Source organism: Ceratina calcarata, unplaced genomic scaffold (assembly GCF_001652005.2).
Source record: "Ceratina calcarata isolate Rehan_Ccalc_2016 unplaced genomic scaffold, ASM165200v1 scaffold153.2, whole genome shotgun sequence".
Classification (NCBI taxonomy): domain Eukaryota; kingdom Metazoa; phylum Arthropoda; class Insecta; order Hymenoptera; family Apidae; genus Ceratina; species Ceratina calcarata.
The window spans coordinates 501,218-523,060 of NW_017136529.1; the positions used below are offsets into that span (position 1 = coordinate 501,218).

Here is a 21,843-nt window from a genome sequence, read left to right on the forward strand (position 1 = left end):
TCCTTAAACTTCTTTCTCAGGTTGTTGCCCCGGAATTTACGCCAGATTTCGCATTATTTATTAACATACTAATAATTTTCGATTTATTATTATATACCTCTCACTCTAGATACATGTACGAACTACTAATTTTTGGCCCGAATAAAAGATCAGATCAACTAACTAAGCTACGAACTAGTCCACGAACACGCGTTGTTTCACTGTCGAAGACGAAATTAGTTAATAATAATTAAGCTGACGTAAGTTGCTCACATTATGTACAGTGGTCGATCCACTTTGTTGAGTGGAAAAGCCCATTTGTTGATTGGCCCATACGTCTCTTCTGATGGGCCAGGTTCCCCGATAAGAAGACGGTAATCTGTGACTCTGCAGAGACGTGTCCTCCTCGCTACTTCCGCCCTCATTGTACCGTTTATTTCTTCGTACATAGATCTGCTGACCGTAAACGACAACTGACTAAAATTAACTCACGTTCGAACATTTACATTTAACATTTACCGAACTGGGAATTCGGCTTGCTTTTCGCTCGCTGCGGAAGTAATCCGCGAAATAAAATTTCCCAACGCGAAGTAATCGTCGAAGCCTTGGGCGAGTCGTGTTCTCGCACGACTTATGGGAAACGGGCGAAATAAATTTTTGCGGGAATGTTTAGGGTGGTAGGCCGAGTTCTAACTCGCCCTTTAGGGCGGCGGAAAGAGAAAGGCAGGGTGACGAGGAGCGCGAGCGAGAGGGAAAATGTACGTGCGCGTACAAGCGTGGTCGGACAGAGAGAGACGAACCCCTCCGTAAAATCAATACGCGGTGGACGACGTGTATATATAGGAAAGTCTCGTATCCGTCGAGCACGAGGCAACACCACTGCTTTCCAAAACGTATTTCGATCAAAACCGATAAATCGGTAAAGTACGATCGAGCCTCGGAACAAAATTCTGATCGAGCAATTCGGCGAGTCAACCTTTGGGACTCGTTACGTAAGGACGGGTGCAATTCATTGAATCGCGATCATCGGAATCGTCGTAGAGGGTAGAAACACTTTTGGACAGATTGGCGAACGCGACACGCATTCTCGTGCAAACAATCTCTTCCGTCGCTTAATGGACTACCTCGTACGTCACGCGTTTTCGTTTGCACACTCTTGAACGACCCTTTGGAAACACTAATTGATTTACATACTGGCTACGGCGTTGTATTAGATGCTACGCTTTTAGGGACTGCTGTTGACTGAAAATTTTTGCATTATTGCCTCGTGACAAGAGTTTATACGATGTTCTGACAGATCGAAAGGAGAGAATCAAATTCGATGAGGAACTAAACCCATCGTTTCATGGAGTTTCGAAGCGTTGCAACTCGTCTTGAATGTGTCTCGACGTCGAATTTCATTTGCATCGATCGATGATTCAAGGCTCACTATTTTATCAGCACACCAAGAGACGAAGCGAAAGAAAACGTGTACGAGCAGCTGATGCGAGGGTGAAGAAGCGAGAAGAAGGGTTCTTACCTCAGGGCTCGGCGTGGACGACCTTCGTTCATCCTCCTCCTTCACTTCCGGCTCCATGGCATCCTCCTTGCTGATCTCAGCGATCACGGAGCCCAGGTACAACCTCGGCTGCCTGGCGGCGTGTGCATTTACGGGCAGAGACGCGGAGGAGGACGAGGAGGAAAGCGGCTGTTTGAACGCGCTTTTCACCAGCGAGCATCTCGCGGATGTCGCCGCCGCTGCGACGACGACGGGGTTGAACGCTGCGCCGTCCACGGACGACTCCAGCTCGTGCGCCGCGACGCCAGCCAGGGGCGTAGATGCTTCGGCGTCGCGGGGGCGCCGCTGGGACCTCCACGAGCCGACACCTTCCGCACCGACGTGTAACACGCGACACTCCTCCGATCTTTTCTGGCAGCAGTCCTCCTCCTCCTCCTGTGAAAATCGTAAATTACACAATTATTAATCTCGAAGGAATTATTCGAAATTATTTCTGTTGAATGTTGGGAAACATTTGATCACTTCCGTTCGAAGAAACGAGATCCAGTGAATAAGGACATCGAAATATTTATGAACATACAGGCTTGAATCACGCCAGACAGTAACAAGGTTTCTCGTAGATAAACGCGAACGATTCACTCGTTTCAGGGAAAAACGATTGGAAGTTAGATTTTTGTAAGTAGATTTGAGTAACAAGACGTGAACGCCTACGTTAGCAATTTTTCTGGAGATCTCCTCGACCCGCTTCTATTCATTGTTTTCCCTCTAACGTTGTCAATTAATCGCTTTCTTCACATTGCACGTTCGCTCAGTTGTCTTTAAACGTTTATTAAAACTAAGATAAACTCGAGCTCAAACGATGAGACACGTAAATTGAGAGACTGCTATAGAAGTACGACGTTCTATTCCTTCGATCGGTGCAAGCCGGTACGAGCCAGCGCAGCATTCCGCGATTCAATATTTCTCATGTATATTTAACGATTTAAAATTCTGCTATAATAAAACGATACATAATTGTTTCAGCGATCGTAATCGTTCGCGGAACGTACTAAATAGCCATGCAAACAGCTATCTAATTATAGAAGTCAGAATTGAATTAAAGGGGCATGCGAAACGCAGTCATCGCCGTGCTACGACGATCGTTTCGGGCATAATTCGTTATATAATGAAGCGTGGGCAGAACTGTAACTTCCTCGCTCGCAACGATAACGAAAGCAACGAGCGGCTGCAGCGTCCGTCACAATTGCAGTCGCTAAAAATGAGTTCGTATCTGTAGAGAACGTGGGAATTTTTTTAACGAACGCCTACGTATTCATCCGATATTCAATGATTCCATCTCGCAGACAGTCATCTTCCTAAGCGTGTGTTTCATTCGAACGATACGACGCGTTCGAGGAATGAAATACAGTTTTCATTTCTCAATGAGAATCCCCTTTTTTTAAAAAAGAAGTGGAGACGAACCCTTTCACCGGCGAAACAGTTAATTCCGCCGCGAACCGTTTGAGAACGTTCCAAAAAACGGAGAGGATCAGAGAGAAAGAGAGTCATCGCGGGTCAGCCGGTTGGAATTATTGCTTTTTCGCGGGCGGTTCGTTCATTTTTATCTCACGTAGCCAGTCGATTCAGCCCTCGTTTCCACGAGCGCTCTCTTTTAACAAAGCAAACAAACGTCGCCGGGGTGAAAGTCGGCGCGATGCGTCGTCGCCGAGCTCGAATTCACACGGAATCGCCCCGACGGCGACGCGGCGCGATGCAGTAATTTCGATCGGTCGCACTTTCTCCCAGGTTCACGGACATTCCTGCGAGCCTCGTTACACTCGTCTACGATAGTCGTAGCTAAGAATCACGACGCTGCGTGCGAATACTAATTAACCGAGTAGGTCTGGGTCGACGATCGTTACGTTTGCAGCGAAACACCGACTGAAAAGTTTTAAAAATAATTCCGAACACTCCGCGAAACCGGAGGAACTGAAAAGAAAATAAATACGTGTTAATCAGAGCGAGTCGGTAAAAATTCTGCGCGAGATCTAATAAGACGGTGTCTCGTATACGATTCCAAGGGAGGGAAAAGAAAACGATAATAGGAGCACAGATCGTCGAAGATCGTATTTAAGATCGACGAATGATCATTGTTTTGCCACTTTCACCAGATTTTCCCCGAGAAGTTCAAGAACAATGAGTGCAACGGTAACAAGCATAGCCACGCATATAACGCTGTTCCAACAAGGATCTTAAGATCGTAATGAGCCGTGCATGGCTGAGATCGGTCTCAAGGGTTATCTGTACCGGCGATCGCGAACAGAGAAATCCGTAGGAGACTAATTAGGTGAAATAAGGTTCAGCGCTAAACAGATTCGAATCTCTTTACATTTCTCAGTTTTCCTCGTTTTATCAAAACACCTCGAGCGTAAATATGAGAACTTGAACGAGATTGTGCGTAATCGTTTCCGCGAACCGTGTTTCATTCGAAACTGTTTCACCGGGCGGAACTTTCGATAAATTATTACTAAAATAAAACCATAAACTATTTTTACAAGTTATACTCTGTCCGCGACTGGTTGAAACGCATCGGTACCACTTTCATTCAATCCACGGTAACGAGTAAACGTGTAAGTCAAACGTAGCTTTCTAAAATCGTCACGCAAAATTCCGTAGAGCTCGTAACTTACGGTCTTTCATTAAACAATAATTCCGCTACACGCATTATCCAGTTAATAATAAATTGCATAATAAGTAAGAATCGACGTTCCACTCGACCACTATGTCGAATCGATTGACCCGTAATTTACGATATTTGTCCAGTCGATTCTTCCAATTATTACAATACCTTCGACAAAAGGTATTCTAATTGATAACAACTTCTTTCTTAAGAAAATAAACGAGTTCTTTTTTTATACCTAGCCAGCGCGCTTTCAGACGCGAGTATCTTTGACCACGAGTACCGTTTCGTTCAGGGGCTTCTGGCGAGTTTTCCGGATGAAAAAATAAATAATGGAAAGAGCAACCTCGACGGATCTCAGTCGACACCTCCGGTACCCTTTTATCACTCTTATCCGACGATCTCACGCTACCCATTGGAAAGATAAGCCGGTATCTGCTACCCATGTAAACGAGATGCAGAGTGGCTCAGCTAGAGAGTCGTCGCGAACTGCCACTGTGACGGGAGACGAACGATCATGTATACGTAAACGGTTTGCATATCGCGAAACGAAACGCTACTGGTTTGCTTTTACGAGCATAACTCATGGTAACCGTAAATCGGATTTCTGACTCGGTCCGATCGCGTGCCGTTACGTTTGCTCGCATGCTCGAGGGATTGTGATAAAGAGAACTGACCGGTGGAGATGAGGGACAAGAAAAAACAGCGGTAAACAAGTAGTTTTCGCGCTCCTCCTTTCGAGAAGCGATACGATGCGAGAGAAGATGCAGGAATTATGGATGCAGGGAGGAACTGTTAAAGAGCGTTTAAATACAGTTTTAATAAAGCCGCTGCAGTTTCCGTTAGAACGTTCACCTTGACGGATCGGGTATCAAGATAATACAAACTGGAAATTGAATCGACAATTTTCTAATTTGAAATTAAAATCTAACGCCTGATCTCATTAGCAGTCTTCTTCCTCTGTCTGTTTTCTTTTCGTTTTGCTCTTTCCACCGTTCGTTTCTTCTCTACTTTTAATACTACGAGTCGACCGATAAATTAAGGAGTTAAAGATTTGTCTCACAAATCCATATGCCAATTTCGCGTCGGTTTTTCGCTTTCACTGATCCATCGAGCGTCGGACCTTTATTTTTGACACGACCAAGCAAGGAAGCATATTTCAGTCACGTGCCACGCGTATACCTGTACAAGCACGTTCCTCGTCGACATCCGAGTTAAAAAAAAAAATCTCGATGTCATCGATCGATCGGCAACAACGACGTTCTCGACGTTCAAAAGTAACTATTATACCTGATTGAATCGTTCTAACTGCAAGTGCCTCGAGTTTTACATTTAATACTTGCTCTGCAATTAAAAATATTAATGGTTAATCGATGGATAAGTCCAGAAAATCAAATTAACGTAAAAGAACTGAACGAGGGAACTGTCCTGTTTAAAAGAGATTTTTTGTGAGGTTTAAAAAATTCTACACCTATTTTAAACTGCATGCTTAGCGTGACAGAACAAAATCCTTCGAGTGGTCTTCCCTGTCCTATTTCAGTCCAATTGTGAGAACTAAAGCGAGCGAACGTGCCACGTATTGTGACGAAACAGTGTCTTCGTGAGAAGTATGCGATCAAGAGGCCTCGCGCAACGAGTTAAATTGCTTTAATAGATCTTCCGAAGGCCTGCGTGCTCTCAGAGCTGCTCGTACGTTGAGCATTTCGAAAGGAAGTATTTCTTATTCGTCGCCCCGACAGGATCGTTCTCCTAGCAAATAGAAACAGAAATTCGAAATGAACGTGGTAGGACGACGGAGCACGCTGATCAGCGATGCGAGGAAGACGATCTTCCCGTCGTTTGGAAAGGTGTGACAATTCGCGTGACTCATTTCGTGCAAATTGGGTTTGTCGAAAATCCCTTTGGAAATGCGGAACGCTCGTTCCTCGTGCGTGAATCATCAAGAGGAACAGTGAGTATTTGTCTGCTGGTTCAAAAGATTTTTAAAACGAACGCGTTTAACGAATCAAATTAAAGTCGATGAACGAGAATTAAGAAACGGCCCGCATTTTTTTATAGAATCACGTCTTTAAAGCTTCGCGTCAGTTCGTCGATGGTCGACAGTAAAATGATTATCCCTCGACTCAGTATTTTCTGTAATAAACACGTTGCAATAGAAGCGAGCAGCGAGACCGAACTATTAATAAAATATTGATCTCTATACGAAACGATTACGTCGGCGAGCAAAGAGCGCATGTAAATAACACAAATCATCTTTTCTATTGTAAATTACAAGTAAAATTTATATGTATTATTTAAATTTACTCGGCGATCGTCTTCAATCTCGTACACCACGATACTTTACTCTACCATTTGCCGGATTTCACGAACACGGGTCGACACACTCCTCAACTTCGTACTCTATTTTCATCGATGATCGACGAGGGAATCAGAAGAGGAAAGACAGAAGTTAGATCGCGTGGAATCACCTTTCGTACAGGACATCGATACACGTTGCTGCAGGACAGGTCGCAGTGTCGCGGTGTCGCCGGCTTCCTGCCGGAGGACACTCGATAGCCTTCCTCCTGATCCTCGTGCACGTTGACTCTCTGCTCCTTCTCCGTGGCGTCCCCTCTGTTGCTCTCCATGATCAGTCTCAAACGATTCTTCTCCGTTTTCACGGTCTTCGGATTCTGTGACATCGCACGAGGTATCATCGAGCCTCCGCGGCTTCTATCCTCGCCCGTCTTCGACGTCGGGGATGCCTCCCTCGCGCTGCTCAGTCTCTGTTCTCTGTCCTCGCCTGGCATAACTTTCACTCTTCGATTATAACGACGCGTCACAGCAGCCGGCTGGACGAAATCGAGAAATCAAACCGAGAGGGTCGTGGACTCGCGCGTCGGGACGTCCGGTGTCCTTCGCGCACCATCGGGGAGCTTCCTCTTTCCCGTGTCCCAAGCCTGCCTCATCCACCGAGGGGCAGCTTCATCGCGCTCCATCGGGCGTCGAGTGCGACGGAACGCATGCGTCGAAGCAAAGATTTTCAAACGTCCCTCAGGCGTTTCAGCACCCCTACACCAAGCGCGTTCTTCTCAACGCGGGTTCGCGCGACTTCCTCCAGCTAATTATCTTTCCTCCGCGTTATTCTTCGAGACTTCTCGGTCTCTGTACTTGTTGCTCGGTACTCCTTTCGATGCTCGAAATGCGCCGCGAGACGGTCTTTAATTGGTACGCTGACCTTTCGACGATTCGCGGAATGTGTACTGTACGTGTAAGGAACTATCTTCTCTTCGTTCGTTTTCTTCGCACCTAATTTACACACCGAATAAAGTGCGAACGTGCCACCGAATCGATACGGTCTTGTGAACAGGAACCGGTCGCTGGTACGTCGTAAAATCTAAGAACTGGAGCCAAAAATTTATGTACGCAGTCATTTTTCGTTTTAAACGAATATGAATCGCCGGGAATTATGTTTCTTGAAAGATCGCGTCCTAGACGAGTTTTGTCGTGAAGCTTTTAAAGCGGAATTTGGGAAGCTCATCTCGTGAGGAAGGATCATCTCCTTGTGTCGGAAACTGATTCGGACACACGACTTCTGATCTTTTTTCTGCTTTCGATTTCTTCACAGTCGATGGCCCGACATTACGAGTTCCATTTATAGTCGCATGCCGCCTCTCGTTCGCGGCCCACGTTTTGCCATTCGTTTCGCAAATCGACTGGACGCGCCTTTTGCGGTGGACGATAAAGAAGGGAAATCTGTTTTCGTCCTTCTCCGATTTCTATCGAAGGGAGTATCGATCGCTCGCGAGACGTCTTACTCAGTCCCGTTTCCAACTTGGCCACGACGAACGTGTCGAAAAATACGGGTGCAGGTGCCGTTCCCGACGAAATCGTCTATCTTCCTTTTTATCCTCAAAAGGATTTTCTGCCCGTTCGATCCGTGGCTCTCAAGTTCGAAAGAAGTTCCCGGCACTCATCAGATCCCAAAGATCCGGCTCCCAATTCGAATAGACCTCCTATCCAATCTTTTCGACAGCATTCCTACTTTTTCCAAGTTATTTCCTTGGAGAAATAGTCTAGGATCTCGTTAAAAAATCCCCCTTGCAATCAAGGGGATCGACAAACGCTATGAATACGCGCTACTTCTTTGATTCGAACTTGGAAACACTCGATGTCCTGTCGAGCGATCGATTCTTGGACAGTCTCGCTCAAACGAAGAGGTAAAAGCGGATGTTCGAGGGTCCAGACCCTACGGACGGTATTCGAATCTGAGATAACGAGGCTCGGGCTTGTTTCACCGCACCGGAGGCAGCGGCCTCCCGTCCGTTTTGGAGCGTATACGATCTCGACGTCACTGTCGCCGTTCACGATCGATTCACTATTTCTTCCGGATGAGAAATGAATAATCGTCGCGTCGTTTTCGTTCTCCGCGGTGCGGAAGCGACGGCGGGACGAGTCGACGAGCGGAGCACCGATAAAACCGGAAGGTCGCCGGATAACGAGACTCCGAGGCGGAGCGGACCGCGTTCGGGTACCACGTAGTGTTGGTAGCTGAAATAAACTGGCGTAGGTTAGGGGATCGAAGAACAGCTGGGCTCGGCCTGCCTGGCTGCTGTACGCCATCACTGACTCACTCAACGCGATCCCTCTCTGTCTCTCTCCTCCACTCTGTTCCTTTGTGGCACCCCTCTTTCTCGCACAGCCACTGCGGCGCGTCCCTCTTTATCTCTCTTCTTATCCTGTTTTCTCTCTGTTCTCCCTCCCTCGCGACTCCCGTGCACGCTCCATGGATCTCCGACTCTCCGTCTTCCTCTCTCCCACGCTCTTCGACACGTCTCTCTTTCGTACCATTTATGGTTCTGCACTTTTTTCGGATACGTAATTAACATCCTTGATTTTTTCCTGCAACGAGTCGTTCTCCTCATCGCGGAGCAGCTGAAATCTCTTTCAATTCGTAGAACTCGATAGCGAATACTTATCTGATGTTAATTTTTGTCTGATATCAATCGCTTCAATCTTCTTCTGTACGCAATTCCCGTTTTGCCCACACGAAACTGCGTTATTTCCTTTGCTCGCACCACCGCTCGGTGCAATTAAAGGATTATTCATTCCGTAACGACCACATTCCTCCGTATCGCAGTACAAACTCTGGAGCAAAGATACTGCCATGGAATCAGCAGCAGGCTTGCTTTCACTGTGAGTAAGCGCTCCTCGGTCGACTACCAATATTTGATTTAGTTTTGAAATTCATCACAGATTCATACACGTTGTATCTCTGTTTACACCCCCAACAGGTCTAAATTACATATTCACGTTTCTGTTCGCATGAACATTGGGACCGGTCGTTTTGTCCGGATATCTAATCGAAGTTCCATTCTTCCTCGTCAGCGGATAACTCTCTCCTCGAACGTAGCATGATTAAGAAACGAATTGACGAATCGGCCTATCAGGGGACAGAAATACTGCGTCGAAGCTACTTTTTCAATGGCCTGCTATCGCTGAACTTGTTCCCCACTTATCAACTTCGTAATGCACGCTGTTTCCTCTTTAGATTAAACGGCCGACTTCTGTCACCGGTTTTCTAGCTTTCACACGGGTTTATCCATTACGCGTACAAGAATGTTTCAGAATTTTGAATAACTGACCATTTCTGAAATTGTATCGTTCAGTATTCATAAAGCGTCGCTGAAAGATTTCCTGAAGCTGGTTTAGGAATCTAGTATTCAAAAAGAAAATTTGCCCAGGGCGAAAGCAGTTAAGTCGACTCGATTTTTTTCAGTTTAAGAACAAGTTTTTTTCTGTCATTAGTCGGAATATATCTGACTCGTAGTGAGACGAAAGGAAGGAAGGGAGTAGGTTCCCCATGGCGTGATACACTTGAGCCATTTCGTGGGACAAGAAGAAACTCTGATCAATAACATCACCCCAAAGAGAGGCGGCGGCCACCCCTCTGCAACGACTCCCCCATGACGACGAGCGCATGCTCGCAAATTAAACGGCACCCCCTTCTCGTGGATCACCATATTCCCCCCCGTTTCTTTTTCCCCACTTGTCGGGGAAAGGACGAGAAATAAATGTATGTGAACACACAGCCAGCGTTCGTACTCCGCGTTCATTGATTCTAATAAGCTGACCTTGATCGTGAAAACGTACCTGAGCTACGATCGCGGCGAAGGAAGAAGAAAACGCGACGCTTTCACACTTTATCGATGAGAAATTAATTAATAAAGATAACGATGAATTCAAGTGGTTTGTTAATAAATTACATGTCTTTCATTTTATTACAACCACCATAAACCCTCCAGCTAAGGGGTGATCAGAAGTAAAATTGTAAACATTTTGTACGCTTACCGAGCACACACTTCGCTCGGCCATTCTTCGCGAACGATGAAATGCGAACAGTGAATGTTTCAAAAGCTTACGTAAGAAGTACCCGAGTAAGCTCAAATAAAGTTCGAAACAATTTCAATTTGTTTCGTTCTTGTTAATAGACATACTCCTCGTATTTTTATATCAAACAAATTCTTGTTTCGCGTTAACCATTCCGTATGCGCACGCGAAAGGTCTGTTTATCCAGTAAGCTATTTTCCATGGGGGGTCGTTCTGGTTCTGGTCAAAAGGAAACATTGAACAGGCTTACCTGCAGCGTTATTGGACGGTGATTCCGACTTCTCCAAGTCAGAAGGCGGCTGGTTAATTCTCCTGCACGTATGCCCTCGGTCGAGTCCAGATTTTGACAGAACCGTGAACGGAATCGAAAATTGCTGCGACAAAACAGAAATTTTTAATCAGTTATGACAAATTTCTCTCTCATAATAATACGTATTACAGTCGATTCAATAAAAATTAATGACAATTTTATATAGGCACGTGAGTATCACAGGAATGTCATAAATTAAACATCGTACAACGTCGTGTACGTCTCTTTCTATTTAATTTCGTATTCATTTATACCGCGGACATGCTATTTGCTACATGCTCTTCGCAGCTTCGATGAAACTGAAGGAACGCCCTTTTTTACCGCGTCTACACGCGATCGACCCAATTTTAAACAGACGCACGGGAATTTGTCCGAGATTCCGCGGTCGTTGAACGTTTGCGACGACGTTCAGTGAAATTATGTAATAAATGCAAGTGTCTCTGTCTATCTAAAAGCTACATTCCTGACACGATCTTTGAAGCGCACGCGGAAATGCATAGACATATATACGTGTACTGTGCGTGCACGTCTTCAAAGGGAAAGGGTTTTAGAACGTTCCACTTACTTGTATTCAGCCAACGGACTCTGTCCCGTCTCGGTCTTTCTACTTTTCTCGTATGGTCGTATCACGTTGTCCGTTAGATGTTTTCCTGAAACACACCGCCGCACGAATTTAATAACAGACGCCTTGAATCGAAATTTTTATGATCAAATAGATCATAAAGGAAATAGGTCAGTGACACGATTAAAGAAATTTCTTTTATTTCGTTCATCAATCTCCTCGCGTTCGACACTAAAGATAAAAATCAAGAATTGACTCTGTCGATCGTTCGTTGTAATATTCATTTATCTCAGCCATTTGCATCCGCGGCGAATCGAACGGTATTGTATGATAAACACGGTGGAAGCCGAACGCGCTGTGTTGGTGACGGAAGTGCATAAATATGCAGCGCATTCGCGCTTTCGAGTAATTGAACGGAATTACGGGCGCTGTTCTTTAAATAGAACAATCGGAACGAGCCGACTCTCCATTACCAATGTTTTCTAAGCTTCTACCTCTGATAATAAACAGCAACCTATTATTCGGAACATTTAAGACCATTGAAACTATCTTTGCAATTTATCAATAGGCTGCATTTATGTACGACGAGACCGCAGGAAGTATCGACGGTAGAATGCATTCGACGAAATCCTTCTTGGACAATAATTGAATAATTGTATATCGCATAAAGGTCCAGCGATCTTTAAAAGAATAATTCTTAATCTACTTCCTTTCACCCTGTCTTAACCAGCGGGGCTCACTTATGTATTCCACCAGAGAGGAAACGCTCATCTCCAGGTGCGTGTCGCACGCGAATCGAGTAGAATTCCTGCGGGTCTTCCTCGGTTCACATCTCTTTCGTTCAGGTAAACGCGATAACCTCGTAGAACAGTTTATTCGAGACAGATACGAGCAGCCCCCGTTGCTGCCCCTTAAACGATCATCGTAAAAACATTCCTCAATGGATTTACGCGACGCGGCGTAACGACGTCGAATTTTATTACCGGTTAAATATAACAGACTGAAAACGTTCGCGACCACTTGACCGGAATATAAGAACCAAATTCTATTTTCTAATTTTGCGTATTTGACGGCATCGTGAGTGAATCGCAACTGTTTCGCGCGTTGCAATGGTCGGATTTTATCAGTATCCATAAAATGCCGATTAATCATAGTTAACTCGTTAAATATCGAAGTTAGATGAAAAACAACTTTTATTTGAAGCATTTTTCGATATNTAGCTATTTATTATTAGCATTGTTCTTCCGACGTCTGATTACTTTTTAATTATAGGAAATGCGTTTTTCTAAGATACATAAACTTTTGGGATTGACTGTATAGCCAATACATCCTTAATTCGTACAGGCGCATCGGCCGTGTAATCTGTAATTCGCTCTGCGGATCGTCAACAGAGAATTTTATTATGCTCGTTGCATGGGCACAGCGTCTGGCAATAAGATTTTACAAGCTCCCATACGCAGGAAGTCATCCGAACTGGCACGACGCAACATGAAATTGATAAACAGCTTAAATCCGAATTCTCTTAAATTTTGACATCAGTCGGTCCAATAATATTGATCGTTCCAGTAACTTTAATTCCGAAATCCTGGTAACGGCCGTGCGTTCAGGATACGTTTCCGTTTGCGTGTATCGAGCAAAAAGAGAGGAACGCTCGGCAGGCGAGGGCAAAAACCAAAAGACGTTCGCGTCGCAGGTGTAGCTTTTACTTTTGCGCCTGTGACAGATCCGGCAAACGCGTTTTTCGCTCGCGTTCTCGTCCCGCGCGACGCACGCGGAGAGTACTTTGACATCGCGTGGCACCGGTCCAACCGTTTTGCCCCTGTTGGACCGGCAGACGCCACTTGCCAGACATAGCGCAACCGGGACCAGAGTCGTTCCGTTCGTACGTGCAGCTATGTAGGCAAGTACCCATACGTCTCACGCCGATAATACCGAAACGTCGCCGGTACGAAAACGGGAAACAGAAAACGATTGCGCGTTTCACTCATGGAACGAAATACAAAAATAGCCGAGACATGAGCGAGGATCCCTTGCGTAACGGAGTTTTTTTTAGCTACCCATTCAACGACTTTTAATGTAAATCGAGAGATAAGACGATGCGAGCACCGGTGAACAAAATTAAAAGTGATACTTCAATCAACAATCTTTCTGAACGATTTACGTGAAATCTTTTGACTGAGATGATCTGTGGTCGTTTGACTCTCGATGACTCTCTTACCGTTTTCGTAGTTCTTCTGGCCGAGGGAGAAGTTGTGATTCACATCGGGTGGATCGGCATTGTCGAACAAGTCGGACGACAATTGCCTTTGCAAACGAATCGTCTCGTGGGTCAGTTCACGAACCTGAACGAGCAGCTCCTGATAATTTGATACCGGAAGCGTCATTGCTGTCCTTCGCCGCGCTCCTGCGCCTAAACTTTATACGAACAGCCATCCGATTCGTATTCTGCAATAGAAACCATCACGCTGTTTCAGGAATTTCATTTTCGAAACATCTCTTTCAACTTTATCCTAAAACTACATGTGCGTAAATTCGCGCTAGCCGGAAGGGTCGTAACGTCCTCCTCTCGTTACTTCGATCTAAAGCAACGGTGACGTCAAAAGCAGGGAAAAAGCCGCGGGGAGCGATACGCAGCGGAGGAGCGGACTTCTAGGCTACTCAAACTCGTCGCTTCTACGCGGAGTGGGTCCCGTGCATTCGGTTTGAAAAGCCTACGAATCGTGAGTCGTCGTCGTCGCCGCAATTGCGAGTCTCCGTGTTCCCCGACTATGCATATGCACGCTTAAGTGCAGCACTCGTTCGTGCTTAAAAGAGCTTTTGTCGATGGAGACCCAGGCGCTGGCAAATCCCGTCCTTCGCCGCCCGTTGCCACTTGCACGACACGTGAAAAGCGTACGCGCTTGCACGCGAACCCTAAATTTACGTCCCCCGACTCGTTTTTTGCGCCTACCACTGTCAATGGTCAAATCTTTACAGAGTGAAATTGTGAAAGTTTCTAATTCGACGACTATACGATCTCTAGATGAATCTATGAAAGCAATAGGATTCAGAAATTTCAGGCATCGTGATCACCGCCGACGGTCTGATCGCTTTCTTTTCCAAGGGTCGACCGATTCGTTCAAGTGAAATTGTGCTAGCTTCTGGTTTTAGAGGCCTGGATTTCTAGGTGAATCTACGGTTCATAGAAAATAATGTCGCGGAATGAAGGCGTAGCGGGTCTGCCAGACCGCGTCTGTCTCGCTTCGTGGTCCATGACTGGAACCAGTTTAGATTACGACGAGAAACGGGTAGAGAACTTTGCCCGACCGCGGTAGGAGAGACATTTTCGGTGTCATCCCCTGGCTAGAGAAGCCAACAGAACCTCGGTACCGTCTCGGAATCTAAACACTGTGCAATTTCTTTAAATATAAAAAAAAACGAGTACGATTGATAAAAGGTATCGACACAGGAAATTGTTATCGGGTTAGTCAGTCAGTGAGACGACGCTAAAACTGTGACTGTGCAATAATTTGGGTCCCACGGCGAAACCTTTTCAGTGCGATCATAATAGAATCATGCGAATGCCCTTATATAATCATCGCAATTACGAACATTTTCTATCATACGTTTACGCCATTCCATTTAGACGTACGAACACTGGAACACTGTTCCTGACGAAAATGCGACAATGCGATACCAGAATATCTGCGTTCTTAACTATTGAGTGCCGAAGCTTCGTACGTTTTCGCTCACTGCTATTTTATTCCATTCGGGATAAGAACTTTTCGCTCCTCTTTACTCTTGAATATTTGAAACCTGTTCGGCGTACGAGGAGTTTCGTGACTGACTATGTACCCATACTTCGACCCTGCAAACAGTGACGTTCCTCGAACGAAGGACTTGACCAGGTCACGTATGCGAGACGTATGCGCGAGCAGATCTACATAGCCGGGGACCACGCCGTTTCGCAATCGCTTAATGCCGAAATTGCGTTCCAAAAATACATAGTTCCGTCAGCGTTTGTCCCCCTTGTCCCGTGTTACATAGAATTTGTTAACGCGGTCAGCCCGAACACGCGGCTAATCGACTGGCCAAAGATTCATCAGTCGGGATGCATAACGAATAACTGAAGCACCAAGTTATCTTGACTATACGACTATACAATATAGATATTGTTCCGTGTATGTACGTAGAATTTAATGGAGCAAATAAAAATACTATGATTGGCGAGTGAAATGAAACTTGATTACCTTGCAGGCATCCCCGGCGAGGGCCTCAAAGATCACTCGAAATTGTCTTCGACTTATTTAGAATTTTTAATCGAGACTCGTTCTCACGCATAACGACCGACGATCGTGTCTCGTACCGTGTGCGGTAAAAAAAATAAAATAGTATACAACGACGGTAAATAAATGCCCGACGCTGTGAAACAGACACGAGGAGAACCTCCTCCTTCGGTTGTTCAACGAAAACTCATAGTGCACGCTTGAAGCAGCCACCCGCGACCCTTCCTTCCACTCTCCCACTCCTATGGAAGTTTAATCGTGGTGGAGAAACCCCCGTGTAGTTTCTGCCTCGTCTTTAGCAAGCAGGGATCCCGTATTTTTAAAATGAGAAACCGGGACAGTTGGGAGAAAAAATATAATTGGAACACTTGATTATTTAGAACGTGACACGCGGACTGGTCCGTCGCCTTTAAATTCTCTCTGTGTGTCTGTCAATTTCTGTAGACCACCGAACTACCCTTTGTCTTTTCTTAGGCTCGGCGACACTAAGTATTTCTAAAACGAGGCTTACTTAAATCCGAGAAAACCAGGATAGCAGCTTGTACATGCGAGAATGTTATTCGAAATAAAGGCCTCGGGGACCTTGGACGACCGAACTTTCTTAATAAATCTCGACACCCCCAATGCTAGCCTGAAATCTCATACCATGTTTTTTTTAATTACCGTCGTAAATTCATTTAACGAAAGGCTAATTTAAGGGAGAGTATAAATTGGGAAAAGCTGTTCAGCTATTGTGTCAAGCTATAAATAAAAAAAACGATCTCAACTTTCTGGAACGTTGCATCAAGTCAAAGATCATCGAATGGAGCGTGACGATGTAAAAGTGCAAACTAAATACGTAGCTCCACTTTTATCGCAATTTTTTCTTGATACGGTGAAGTTCGTAAAGTTTTTCGGATGACTCACGATCATTACGGCAACGAGACGTCGAGCGCGGAGAAATAAAATACACAAGTAAGTACTTGTGTATATCTACGCAGAAACTACGCTGAGGCCGTGAAATCATACAAGGAGAACCAGTGAAGATAAAATTCTGATTAATAAATGAATGGAAACGAACGTGTTCGTTCTCGCTGAGCGATTTAGTGAAATGTGAATGAATATGGAATCGTATAAGAGAAACCACGGCTTCGGTGGTTGTATTAAAATTTTCTGGTTCGCGTTGCGTGTGAATATAGGATTTCACGAGGCGACGCGTGCAAACATAGAGAAAGTTCACCACCGTAGGATAATGCATTAGATCGCCGGATTCCGGTTTATTCGCTTAATTATACGCGTACGTGCTTTCACGTATTTACGATATACATATACGGATGAGCAAGTGATTTGTCCCCGGGGATATCCAATTTCGTATCGACTCGATTACTTATACAATTACCGCTAATTAAGAGACTCGTTTCACAGGCAACAACAGTAAATATACACGTACGTATGTACGGCGTCTTACTGCGTGAGACGATTAACCGACGGGTAGAGAAAGACTTGTACACGTACGAGGATCTTGGGCGCATCGTGTACGTCGTGTGTAACGTGGCAAATTAGATTGGACGGAATAAAAGCTGGGATGGCAGCGAAGCGTTACAAATGGCACGTTTCTTCCGATCTGCATTGGCGGATTGCCTGCTAATTATTAACCGAGAGATTCTCTCAACTATGTGCGCGCCGGGCCGTTGACCCGTTCGTTCGCGATTGTCGCGACGGTGAAAACTATATGGAGTTTATCGGACACGGACGGTCTCGGTAAGATCGATCGAACAATGTGTGTACACATATATATGTACAGTAAGAGGAAAAAGTGTACTCACTTGGTAAAAACAAGGCTATATTGTCCACATACCTACTACCAACTACGGACGCTTAGTTAACGATAAACACGAACGTAGGACACAAAATTTTAATACAGAGTCTATTAAAACGTTTCGTGACAGATCTGGTCAAAATTCCAATTGCTGCGCCGATCAGAAAACGTAGACGACGTTCTGACATTGTTATTTTTACTTCTAAACCCATACTAAATATATTGAGGGCGTCTCGGGAAATTTATTAATACAACCGGGTATTTCAGTGAGCCGTCCGTCAACCTTGCTTCGCTTATTTGCTATATTCGGTTATTTTTAACTTTCGTTACGGCACCCTCCAAGTCATATACATACGACCCATCACCGGTTTTCGTTGATGAAGAACGTACGATCGACTGAAACAATTTACGTGAGAAGAAATTAGTTCTTTCCACGACGCTGTTTCGAGTTGGAACACCTCGAACAGTGATGACTGTAAGAGGCTATCAATGCTCAACGAACTGTCACGCAAAACAACATTCGACACCGGTCGCTATATCGAGTTCAACCGAAACAGAAATTCAATAGTAAAAAACATAGTAGAAGTAAAAGAGCAGGACGTACTATATATTACACTTATCGGAGACCCAAATAAGACTAAAACGTGAGCACGAGAGCACATATAATGGCATGTAAGCCGTTTCAAGTAAACACGAATATATACAGAATTTGTATTTGTAATTCCTTTCCACTATAATTATTTTTCTAGTTCTTGCCAACTCTTGTTTCATGCCTCACGCTATGCGACAGAGGTTGAATATCGTGACTAAATGGTTTAATTAAATTACCTATTACAAATCAGCAATAAAGCAAAGATAAAGGATACACAGAACATCTAATTCGTTGTATTGCTAGCTTTCATATCTGTATATTTTACGTACACGGATATCGTTGTTTTAAAATAACGGTAGGACTTTGTCTAAAAGTACTTACAGCGTAAAGGCTGGAGATTTTTCAAGTCACCGACCCGTGGTGCTACGCCGGAATCATCCTCTGTCCTGGGCACCGATAGAAAGTACTGTTCTTCCTTTCACACGCGTTACACATTACGAACTTCACATGACGAACACACAAACTGTTCGAACGCGATCTTCTCCTGCGCGAGATGAAAAATGTTAAAGATAAAAATAACACCGATACGAGAAGGAGAGAGAGACAACAGAACGAGACCTGGCTCCCACCGTTGTCGTTCGAAAACTCATGGTGCGAGCTTGACTTGATGCGATCGTGTGCTCGTTGCCCCCACTCCGATGAAGTTTAATCGTGGTGGAGAAACCCTTCGTGTTGTTCGTATTTCGAGCCTGATATTCTTCGTGTACACACGAATACATGTCGTGCCTCATGTATTCGATACACCTCCGTTCAAAAGCTGAGCACACGCGAGACCTGAAAGAGAAATGTACTTACTATAGACACATTAGAAGGAACTTCACGACGATTACTGCCGTGCTAGCCTGGAGATTATATGATATGATATAGATATATGCACAGTATTGCATTACATAGTAAACATGCGATGCAACTGCACTGGTTATACATTTTTTCAGTCTCTGTGGAACCTCTCACGATTGTCTCAATGTATGTTACGATGCGATAAATATGATATTTCACGCAAATATATTACGCAAATCGTGTATTTAAAGATAAAATTACTTTTTATCCCGTGGTCTATTGCACAAAATGATTTTCGGGGTAGCGTGTAATTTCGCGTGTCCCTTCGCGCTTGGTTTCCTTTCGCAATGAAAAGGATCTTTATATTGCCTCTCCCTTTCTATTTCGGGCCACCCTCCTTGCCCTTTGATACACGTGACTCGTTCCTCGACACACCTTCGTGAATAAGTAACGTGACAGACAAGGAAACTCTATTAGAATAGAAGGCGGGACTTCAGGGCGCCTCACGCAAACACTATCTGTATGCATCATACAAGACGTATATGCATTATATACGTACATGCTTTCTTACAGTATTAAAGTCGGTACTATGAAGGACGGACACAAAAATTGTAAATGTTTCTACATCACGATTACTATCCAGCTTTAATTATCGGAATACGATAAGAATGTGCATCAAATAATGAAGTGATCTATGCAATTTCCCATTGTACGCCTTATACACTTTGTACCAATGTAATTATGACATTCATTATTATTTTTCAATCGTCACTCGCTTACTCCGACGAAAAGCTCTAAACCGACTTCCTGCTTCTGGGGTTATGCGACACACGTACAGAGGAAGCTGCTTAATATTCGCCTAACTCGTTCATATTTATTAAAGCGATGAAAAAACGTGACGATACTTATGTATTCGCACTCTATCATATTAAACGCCTGTGCATCCTTTCGATATCAATAGACTGATAGAGATTGAATACGATTTAGAAGAAATGAAGGGCCAGGGTGTGTTTACTCTTTAGGATAATTACTGCACGTCTTTTTCTATTTAGCTATGTATAAGCCTTTCGTACAGTTAACTCTTCATCCAATGTTAGAAATAAACGGTAAATACCTTAAACGCAGTCCTTTTCCCAATTTTCATTCACTCTAAAGTATTTGAAGGGCACGATTGGAATCTTTTTAAAAGCAGACGTGTTCGCAGACGATTCCGCACTCGCGGCGCTTCCATCGTGACCAGCGGCACCACCAGCGCGAGCTGCGCAAGTAATATCCTGCCACGTTAAAATAGCTTGTTTGGTTAAAGCATTGGCCGGGGTCTTGATCAATTAATTAAAATAGTACGTTTTATAATTTCCACCGAGAATTTCACCTCACGCACAATAGTGAATGGTATTCAGAGGATAAAGACCTGACGAACGATGGACTACTGGGCGATTTGTTTGCTGTTCGTCTCGTTGTTCGGCACGATATTACGTACTGGAGGTGTCGAGCTAACCTTCGAGCTGCCCGACAACGCGAAACAATGTTTCTTTCAGGAAATCGAAAAGAACTCGACCGCGCTGCTCGAATTTCAGGTAAACGAGTCATTCAGCAAGACCATTTTCCGTATAACGCGTTCTTACAAGACTCAAGCTTCCTACATTTCAATATCTTGCTACGTAATAGCATTCGCCACGTTTGTAATTTTTATCTATAACAATTGTCGGTAAAGGGGAATTTATGATTTCTCCTTGTTAAAGAATGTCTTTGACAATATTCAATGTTCACGAAATTTAATCCACGTATCCCTTTGCTCATATCTCATTTTAATGGTGAGAACGTTCTTTCAGGTCGTGACAGGCGGCCAATACGATGTGGATGTAACTTTAGAAGCTCCAAATAAAGAAATCATTTACAAACAGATAAAAACTCAGTTCGATTCGCATCAGTTTACGGCATCTATGACAGGACCGTACAAGGCTTGTTTTAGTAACGAATTTTCTACGTTTTCACATAAAATAGTCTACATGGAGTTCAGAGTGGGCGATCAAACGCTCGTCGGACTTGGAGAACATGTCACTGTCATGACTCAGGTAACAAGATGAATCTACGTATTTATATATGACATGGTGGAGATAAAAGAACACGTCTCATAAGGAATTCTCTCCTCAGATGGAATCTTCTGCCCAAGAGATATTCAAGAACTTGAACAGCATTTTAGACTATCAAACGCATCATCGATTACGAGAAGCGCAAGGCCGTAAACGAGCAGAAGAATTGAATTCATGCGTTCTCATATGGTCAGTGTTGGAGACGCTCGCGATCTTGATCACATCCGTGGGTCAGGTGTACATTTTGAGGACCCTTTTCACAGAGAGGAAGCCTTAACGCTGATCAATTAGGTGTATTATCTGCGAACGACAATGTGGTTTGCAACGAAACTCGTTCCGACTGGTTGACGTGAAACAATCTCATACTTTGAACGTTTCGCCAACTTTTGCCGATCAACGGTGCCATGCCAACTTTGGCCAGTCGTTTGTTACATCCACAGTTACACGTTTGGACGAGCAACAGAAATACAGCTGGAATGATCTAAGCAAAAGTTCTCCCCGAACGTGGAAACGTTGTGCATGAACATTGATGTGTGTTATTATATGAATTCTAAGTTACATGGAAACTAGGACATTCAAATATGGGTACCTGCTCTTATCAAATAGAGCCGCGGGATGTGCGTCTTGGACTTGTTGAAATTTAATAACTCATGAGTCTTGATTATACTTTAGCACTGGCAGTGCGATAGACACTAAAAACACGTTTTTCTTACTATTAATGTGTAACAGTAAATTAAAATATTTGCCCCTACCATCGCCTTCTTTTACTATCCCTACCTCTATAGTACTGAATGTATCAGAATACAATACTTTATCAATTTGATACCTTCTTTTAATATCCCATATTGAGAGAACGGCAAAAATTATTTCCGACTTGC

At 44.2% G+C, this 21,843-nt stretch overlaps 2 protein-coding genes across 9 annotated transcripts in view; one reads left to right on the forward strand and one right to left on the reverse strand.

Moving 5' to 3' along the window:
- Window positions 1-20,073, reverse strand: part of LOC108632269 (uncharacterized) — a 30,129-nt gene extending 10,056 nt beyond the window's left edge. For 2 of the 8 annotated variants that reach the window (XM_026819558.1, XM_026819552.1), the window contains exons 1-7: window positions 19,987-20,073; window positions 18,414-18,866; window positions 13,596-13,822; window positions 11,381-11,465; window positions 10,756-10,879; window positions 1,499-1,912; window positions 253-435 (exon numbers count right to left, since the gene is read on the reverse strand). In XM_026819558.1, the coding sequence (XP_026675359.1) occupies window positions 253-435; window positions 1,499-1,912; window positions 10,756-10,879; window positions 11,381-11,465; window positions 13,596-13,761 (972 nt within the window). In that variant the 5' untranslated portion in view covers window positions 13,762-13,822; window positions 18,414-18,866; window positions 19,987-20,073. Of the gene's footprint in view, window positions 1-252; window positions 436-1,498; window positions 1,915-6,603; window positions 8,753-10,755; window positions 10,880-11,380; window positions 11,466-13,595; window positions 13,823-15,606; window positions 15,823-18,413; window positions 18,867-19,986 lie in introns of those variants that run through there. The other 6 variants (XM_026819554.1, XM_026819553.1, XM_026819556.1 and 3 more) reach the window with 6 other exon arrangements.
- An 85-nt stretch (window positions 20,074-20,158) lies between these two features.
- Window positions 20,159-21,717, forward strand: LOC108632293 (transmembrane emp24 domain-containing protein 7). The gene is made up of 3 exons (XM_018036757.2): window positions 20,159-20,449; window positions 20,705-20,947; window positions 21,027-21,717. The coding sequence occupies exons 1-3, from the start codon at window positions 20,294-20,296 to the stop codon at window positions 21,240-21,242; spliced, it is 615 nt and encodes a 204-aa protein (XP_017892246.1). The 5' UTR covers window positions 20,159-20,293; the 3' UTR covers window positions 21,243-21,717.
- Window positions 21,718-21,843: the final 126 nt, after the last annotated feature.